Source organism: Sinocyclocheilus rhinocerous, unplaced genomic scaffold, assembly GCF_001515625.1.
Source record: "Sinocyclocheilus rhinocerous isolate Xijiao unplaced genomic scaffold, SAMN03320098_v1.1 scaffold689, whole genome shotgun sequence".
Lineage (NCBI taxonomy): Eukaryota > Metazoa > Chordata > Actinopteri > Cypriniformes > Cyprinidae > Sinocyclocheilus > Sinocyclocheilus rhinocerous.
In genome coordinates this window covers 1130381-1139250 of record NW_015652129.1, presented here as the reverse complement: position 1 = coordinate 1139250, position 8870 = coordinate 1130381, and the positions used below count along the sequence as shown (strand labels likewise).

The window sequence follows — 8870 nt, the reverse complement described above, 5'->3', positions numbered from 1 at the left end:
TAAAGATGCCACATTCTTATTATTTACAGAATAACTGAAATAATCACTGTTAAAAAATGTTGTAGATTTTTTTGGCTTAACTAAGTGCGCCTTTAGTTGTTTTAATTATTTTTTTTATTTATAATGTCAATGATATATACAGAATTGAAAGTATAACGTAAAGAAAATGATTTCATTGTATGTGTATTTTTTATTTGATAAATTAATTAATTATATTTTAATTTGTTATGTAAATTATATGTATGCAAAATACAGTGTGAAGAATATTATTTCAGTATGTGTGTATATATATATACACACAAATGATGTCAAGGCTATTATAATTAATAAAACTAAAACCATAAAACATCTTTGGTACTTAAAATGAAGTAAAATGTTAACTGAAATAAAGTAAAACATATATCTCAGTGATACTAAAATAACATTGATATGTACAGTATTTAAAGGATATTATGCAGTATATTATTTAGTTATTAAATATATATAGAAGTATATGATTTCATTTAACCTTGGCTGGAGAAGGTAGTTGTCACAAAGCAAGGCCAGACACAACAGATAAGTGCAAGACAGGATGGTTTATTGACTGGATAAGTGGATGACTGGAATAGGTGAGTGAAAGGCAGGTGAATGTCAACACAGTGAATGGTTCCAGGGTGCTTATCTGAGTTCTGATGGAGAGGATCGTATGCCGGTTACGTTGGAGATCGTGGAGCCGTTTCCACGGAGTCGTTGGAGGATCGTGGGAGGACCAGCAGGTAATTCGTTATAGGAGATTTTGGCAGAGAGAGTCCAGAGTAGTTCGTCAGAGTGAACGGTAGACCGGACAGTGAGTGGCTGTGCTGTGTGTGTATTTGTAGTGTGGCTTGATTGGTGACAGCAGGTGCGGGTGATCAGAACTCAGGTGACTGTGATCGGGTAATTATCCTGGATGGTGACTGAAGTGACTGTGATGACTCCCTGACAGTAGTACTTTTGATTTTTCAATACTGTGATTTCTATGCCAAGTTAGTACTTGCTGCGTCTAATGTTACAATCCTAGCAGGGGGGAATTTCATTTGTTATGAAAATCACTGAGTTGGAAATATTTGAGTTGGAAACAGCTGACCACCGCTGGTTTTAATTGACAGGGGATGTGCAGGGCTGGCAAAGAGAAATAGTCCCATTTAATGTGACTGCTTATGAATGCAGATATGGTTTCCATACACGTTTAGGTTACACCTGAAAAACTGCCCATTCTATGCACTGCATTTTTTAAATATTAATTTATATACATTTTCTTTAGTCTTGCTTATATAAAAGTATAGGCTATAACCTGTGGCTCGGCCTGACATGTGAAACATTGGAGATGGTTGAGCTCCGTCACACAATTGGAGAGGATTATCAGACCTGAGATCGTCAGGTTTTTTCCCGGGAAAGACTGAACAGTCGTCTCAGCAGAATTCCAGTGTCACTGAACGCTATGGGATTGTCCTAGCTGCCGTGACCAACAGTTTAAAGCTTATTAACATATACACGATTCATACGCATTGTGAGGAGATCTCTCAGAGCAGTTCATGTCATTTCTGTATTTATTTCTGCACAGTTGATGGATGTATACATAGTATACAATGGATTCCAATAGAAAAACATAAGCGCCTTTTGCTGTATTAACATCAAAAGATGAGAAAACATAATGATACAAGGAAGCACCTTTGGAATGAATGAGATGCTCTCAACAACAACGTTTGGTTTACACAAGTTACAATGTATCTTCATAGATCCAGCAGAGAATACATCTAATACACTTACAATTATACATACTGTTGATTTTTCATCTAAGAAACATGGTGACTTTACAGCTAAAATCATAGTGGCCGTAGCAGCTGCTTTTAATATGAGTTTAATATTTCTTATGTTTTCCTCTGTATCCTGTGGAGATTTTTGATATTGAAATCATATTTTATAAGAAGTTGCTTTTGCACAACATTTGCAGTACCGAGGCTTTATCAACATCAGTGTCTTTTAGCAGAGACTGGATTTACAAAAAATAAAATAAAAATCAAGATACCCAAAGACTTTCTAACTGGTATACTTATATAGATAGCTGAATTGATGAGGTTTTGTGCCATAAAGTATATTAACTGATTTATTTATAGTATTTAACTATTTTATCCCTTTGCGTACAGTACCATTATATTAAACATTAACATTATTTTATAAATGTATATATGTGTTCACAATCTGCCCAAAATGAGAGGGTAAATTACTGATTACTTTCACTAAACCCAAACTAAAAGCCTACTTTTGGCATCATTATTTTGTCTTCTCTAAACTTATATGTAACCCCTAAATTCTGCTCGTTGAACCTTCAATGATTAGGAATGCTTTCATCAACTGACTATCTCAGCCTAATATACTGTACGAATACAATTGATCAATAGTGCATGGACCAAGTCGTCCTATTTTTGCATACAATATGCTTCACATTCAGATCAAATTATTCACATGTATTTAAAGTCTGAATACAAATTTCAAACACTGTCTGATTTTGTCACTTTTTCTGTATGTAGAGGTGATACTGTAAAAGTCTGCTTTTGCGAAAGTTTTAATGCCAAAGCATAACATTTTACAGCTTTACGTGGTCTGTGTTATTTGGTTGCTTTAAAACACCCTGTCCTTTTCGAGGTAGGCGATAGCTGTACCTTAACATTTAACATTGCAATGGTAAAAGACATCCTTTGTGAGAATATTCTCATTACAAATGAGGCAACAGAGGATGCACACATAAAACGATTACTTTGGCATTCACTAGCAGGGCCGAACAATGCAAAAGTCCAGTTCCTGTGGCTTTCTTTTGCTTGAGCAGTGGTCTCTTGGTAAAAGCAGCCTAGTTTGAGTAATGCATCGTAGTGGGCGTCTCTTAAAGCCTTTCCCACAGGTTTTAGAGCATGAGGACCATTCGCCAATGCTCCAAGTTGGGCAAGGGTCACCACACACCCTTATGGCATTGGGCTTTTGTGTGCCATCACAATGTGTAGCTGTTTCCCCATCCGAATCCAAACACTGTATCAGTCTACTTTGAACCCCGTTCCCACAGGTAACCGAGCACTTATTCCAATCCGCCGCCACCCACTTATAAGACAGCATCTGATAGGCCGGCTTCTTCAGCTCCACTTTATTGCTGTCCTCCAGCACACTGTTCTGCGTAGGGTTCCTCTCCTCCTTCTTTAGGACCTTGCCCTCTTTATGTCCCACATTCAGGTAGTAGGAGTAGCGCACTCGAGGAGGTGTCATTTTACCCACCGACAACAGTTCCACCGTGAGAGACTCTTTGAGAGGTCTGGAGGCCTGCAGCGTCTCCACCGATGTGCCCGTTCCACTGTAGCGCAGCAGACTTCCCTTTACGATAATGTCTTTTTCTACAGCTGAAACCACAAAGTTTCCATTCAGGAGATATTTGCCGTGGATGTTCTTTACTGCTAAATAGTTGTCATCGTTAACCAAACCGCGGTAACCACGCTGCCTTACGTCCACGTTTGCAGCTCCGACCGGTAGAGTCACCACAAAGTTATATCCATTCCTGAAAAATGAGATCACAGAGTTGGACAATATTCAGAATTAAAGATTTGGCTTCTTTTTGATTCATGATTTGGAATTTGAATTGAATTAGGGACACCACTCAGGAATTTCTGTTAGAAGCTGAACTGGAATGAAGTTAACGTGGAATTTACAATTAAAAAAAATTCAACAGATATTAGCATGATGGCAAATGAAGTGTTGTTCCAAAAATGATTGTATTTTAAAATTAAAATACTAAAATAAAATAAATGATTAAATAATTAAAATTAAGTACATTTTTTCTTTTTTGATTAATTTATTTTCTGCTTTAGTTAATTACACTTGTAGCAGTTTTATGAGCTTCTTTGAATTTCAGTTCATGTTAAGGTTATTTTATTTTAGTTTAAGGTGATGTTATTACAGTGTAATTACACAAATACGTACTGAGTAATATTCATTAACTACATGTACTTTAGAGTTAGGGTTTGGTTTAGTGTTAGTAATAGTTTATAATTTACTGTAATTACTATAGTACTGTAAGTACATGTGACATGTAACTATGTCACCTTAAAATTAAAACTCTTACTTATTTTAATTTTGCTTCCTTAAGTTTGAATCGCAATTTAAGGGTGCGTTCACACTTGTAGTTTGGTTCTCATGGTTCATTTGGTCCGGACCAAATAAGAAAACCATACATTTGGTCCTGGTCCGCTTAACATTCACACTGGCATTTTTGACAGCGAACTTAAAGATACCGAACCTAAAGGCATAGTCATACGTTCACAACTTGATTGGTCGGGTTGAATGACATGTATTTTGTGATGGAATTTACCGAACACCCCAAACAATAGGTGTGTTCGATTTATAGTCGGTCTGCTTAGCGCCGCTTTAAGTCGAACACACCTAATGCCGTCTGCTGGACTAAGCATGCTCGTTGCGTGTACATATGATTTTATTTTTACCAACTGCGAACTCACAAAGAGCTCATAAAAGGCACTTTACCTCCTTGTTGCTCCATGTAGCCCTCTGCTCATTTTGTTTTGGATACACCGCTCGTTCCACGTCATCAAATCATGTTGCATTGCGTCGCATCTTGTCATTACATCCTGTGTTTTTTTTTCATTTAGAAGTATTTGGTCCGTATTGCGTTCATATTTCATTCGAACCACACCAGAGTTTGTTTGGAAGCGGACCGAGACCCATCTTTTTAGCGGTCTCATTCCACTTGTTTGGTGCGCAGCAGAGATCGGATGGCAGCGTTTACACTTACTCAAATGAACAGCGCTAACAGAGAAATCGCACAAGAGTTTGTTTTAATCGAACCAAACATGACAAGTGTGGACGCACCCTTAAATCACATTAACACCAACTCAAATTCAATTAAAATTTGAATAAAAATCAGGAACAGAAGTGGAATTTAAAAGCATTTGCAGTTCACTTCTGAATGGCAAACAACCCTGAAGACATTGCTGCAGCTGACGCTAGTCCTTCAGATCTTTTAAAACCGTAGACTCAGAGATAAAGCGCTTACATGGGTTTTGTGAACATTCCAGAGACTTTCTTGCAGTTTTGGCTGTCTCCATCACACACACCACATTTGTCAAACTTCATGTTGGAGGTCAGTTTGCCATCGCAGCCAGCCTTAATGCACTTCCCCTGAACACAGAGTGCTGAGGTATCAGGAGAACAAGGGGTCCCGTCCACCACCTGTCACACAGATACCATTCACTACACCATCAGCCTCTTTTTAATTACGATAATTTAAAGGTGTTAAGTTAAACAATAGTAAAAACCAGTAAAACCTATGACCTCGGTTTTGCTAGTGCCATACACTACCAATTGATCTGCAGAAACATTTATAGCTCTCCTTGTCCAAGTTTCAAGAAACTCCTTTTTTCATTGTACAACAAACTTACGTTTGTCCTGCTTTGAATCATTCATAGTATTTAAATAGATAAAGAAATAGACATTTACACAGAGGAATAAAGATAAAAAATGAAAACTATGTAAAGTATATGAAGTATACGAGCCTTAAAATTAAAAGTATATACATTGCTGTATATACATTTTCAGCATAATTACTCCAGTCTTCAGTGTTACATTATTTAATATATACAAAGAGCATGATTTGGTCCAATGAGTTGTCATGTGGACATGGCTAGTGCAGAATGTAGCATCGCTCGTCGCTTTGTTGTGATGTTGTTGTTGTTGTGTTCCCCCAACATACAGATCACGTTCCGCGTTCCTCTCGGTAAATCGCGTTCCGGGGGGATCCCCCTCAGTAGCAATCGCGATCGCGTTCCCCTCGGTAGAAATCGCATTTCCCCCTCGGGGGGGCCCCCCTCCATCGTCGGACCCTTAGAATCGTCCTAACCTCCCCCTCCTTACGGCGCCCCTGACTAGTGTACTGCTAGTGACGTACCACTGTACATCACGGGCAATTGTGAGAAGCAGTCCTGCACTGTGTCTTTCCATACGGCCATATCTGAGAGATAAGCTCTCACCATTACTTTTTACAAGTATCTCGTTCACTTTGATAAGTGGATGTTATTCTTTCCATGAGATAAGAACTGCACACTGGCTCAGAACTGCACTTCTGCTCATGAACCATGAATGTCAAACAACTTAGCAGTATTTAAGCATGTATTTTAATTTATTTACCTTCTGCGCAAGGACATAAAAGTATCCGGTGCCGTTGGCTCGGCAGACGAGCTTGCATCTGTCCTTAACAGAGACTCCAGAGTATTTCGGGACCCAGACCACAGACGGGCTTAGTCTGTTAGTGTTCAGACTGATGCCATTGAACGCCTCACACTGCTCTTCTCGAAAGCTCTTTCCTGTCACAAACGAAAGGTCATCGTCAGAAATGAATATTGACTTACGCATTTTGTTGAACATGAGACTGAAAGGTATTTCCTTTACCTGAGTCTTTACAGGGCTCTAAGTTGCAGGAGCGATACTTCACTCTCAGTCCCTGGCAGTACTTGCCCCCATTTTCAGGGACGGGGTTGTTACAGTCCCTTTTGGCAAACTGCACCCCTCCCCCACAAGTACGGGAACATGGGCCGTATGGACCCCACCGACCCCAATGGCCATCTACCTGCAGAAAGAGTCAACATGGCTCAGAAACAATTACATCCCTGCTGAGAAGACTGGCAAATATCTTCAAAATGACTAGCATGTAAATGTTCATTGGCAGCAGAAATATCATATCATGAGCATTATATGCCACAAAAAATAAATAAAGTAAATAAATAAATAAACGTCTTTTTTACACTCTTAAAGGGTTGAAGTGCGCGCATCTGTGTGAGGCACGTTTTATTATGTATGCGCGCGCTTTATTTGACGTCTTGTGGACTGTTCAACAGAAACACCCGCTGAGTATATATATATATATATATATATATATATATATATATATATATATATTTATTATATATATATTTTTATAATATTACAAAATACTGGTTTGCTATTCTGATTCTATTAAATTCTATTAGAATCGTCCACTGTAGAGTTTAACTCCAACCTTAATCAAACACACCTGAAGCAACTAATTAGGGTCTTCAGGATCACTTAAAAATTAAAGGCAGGTGTCTTTGATTAGAGTTGGAGCTAAACTTTGCAGGACAGTCGATCACCAGGAGCAGGGTTGGGCACCCCTGCGGTAGAGGATTAGGGCCAAGCAATAATAAAAAATAAAACAATCTCGAGATTAAAGTCATTGTAATACGAGATTGAATTTGTTAAATTTTGAGAAAAATGTCAAAATAAAATGTTGAGAATAAACTCATTAATTTAAATGGAGTGACCCCATGAGGATGGGACAGGTGTCGTTTCCTCCCTCAGGCCTGGCTCTGGTGCCATAGGGCTCAGGGTCAGGGGTTAATGGAGCCGAGCGGTGCTAGGCCTCCCATCCTGTGATTCACTGAATGTGGATTTAGTAAACAGTGAAGCTGTCACAGCAGATTAACGCAAGGAGAGAGAGAGCAGCATGAGGGGCTAATGGCTTCCTCACCAGCCATGAAACTATCTCCACCTTCTTACAAGACGTCTTTGATTACGAGAGAGAGACTGAGTAAGAAATAGAGAAAATAGAGAAAAAGAAAGAGGACAGAGCAGAGAAGGAAGGGAAAGGAAAGAGGTTGAAAAGAGAACTGCTTTTGTTTCTTTCCTTTTTTTACAGTCAGATTTAATAAAACATGGCAAAAAGCATATATATATATGCGGGTAGGGTGTGTTCCCCTCGGTAGAAATCGCATTTCCCCCTCGGGGGGGCCCCCCTCCATCGTCGGACCCTTAGAATCGTCCTAACCTCCCCCTCCTTACGGCGCCCCTGACTAGTGTACTGCTAGTGACGTACCACTGTACATCACGGGCAATTGTGAGAAGCAGTCCTGCACTGTGTCTTTCCATACGGCCATATCTGAGAGATAAGCTCTCACCATTACTTTTTACAAGTATCTCGTTCACTTTGATAAGTGGATGTTATTCTTTCCATGAGATAAGAACTGCACACTGGCTCAGAACTGCACTTCTGCTCATGAACCATGAATGTCAAACAACTTAGCAGTATTTAAGCATGTATTTTAATTTATTTACCTTCTGCGCAAGGACATAAAAGTATCCGGTGCCGTTGGCTCGGCAGACGAGCTTGCATCTGTCCTTAACAGAGACTCCAGAGTATTTCGGGACCCAGACCACAGACGGGCTTAGTCTGTTAGTGTTCAGACTGATGCCATTGAACGCCTCACACTGCTCTTCTCGAAAGCTCTTTCCTGTCACAAACGAAAGGTCATCGTCAGAAATGAATATTGACTTACGCATTTTGTTGAACATGAGACTGAAAGGTATTTCCTTTACCTGAGTCTTTACAGGGCTCTAAGTTGCAGGAGCGATACTTCACTCTCAGTCCCTGGCAGTACTTGCCCCCATTTTCAGGGACGGGGTTGTTACAGTCCCTTTTGGCAAACTGCACCCCTCCCCCACAAGTACGGGAACATGGGCCGTATGGACCCCACCGACCCCAATGGCCATCTACCTGCAGAAAGAGTCAACATGGCTCAGAAACAATTACATCCCTGCTGAGAAGACTGGCAAATATCTTCAAAATGACTAGCATGTAAATGTTCATTGGCAGCAGAAATATCATATCATGAGCATTATATGCCACAAAAAATAAATAAAGTAAATAAATAAATAAACGTCTTTTTTACACTCTTAAAGGGTTGAAGTGCGCGCATCTGTGTGAGGCACGTTTTATTATGTATGCGCGCGCTTTATTTGACGTCTTGTGGACTGTTCAACAGAAACACCCGCTGACTGCAATGACA

The 8870-nt window shown here is 39.5% G+C and overlaps 1 protein-coding gene across 1 annotated transcript in view; it reads right to left on the bottom strand.

Moving 5' to 3' along the window:
• Nucleotides 1–2480: 2480 nt before the first annotated feature.
• LOC107713431 (A disintegrin and metalloproteinase with thrombospondin motifs 15-like) overlaps nt 2481–8870 on the bottom strand; it is a 15591-nt gene continuing 9201 nt past the window's right edge. The window contains exons 5-8 of the mRNA XM_016518916.1: nt 8401–8578; nt 8140–8315; nt 5069–5244; nt 2481–3559 (exon numbers count right to left, since the gene is read on the bottom strand). Of these exons, the coding sequence (XP_016374402.1) occupies nt 2788–3559; nt 5069–5244; nt 8140–8315; nt 8401–8578 (1302 nt within the window). The 3' untranslated portion in view covers nt 2481–2787. The remainder of the gene's footprint in view (nt 3560–5068; nt 5245–8139; nt 8316–8400; nt 8579–8870) is intronic.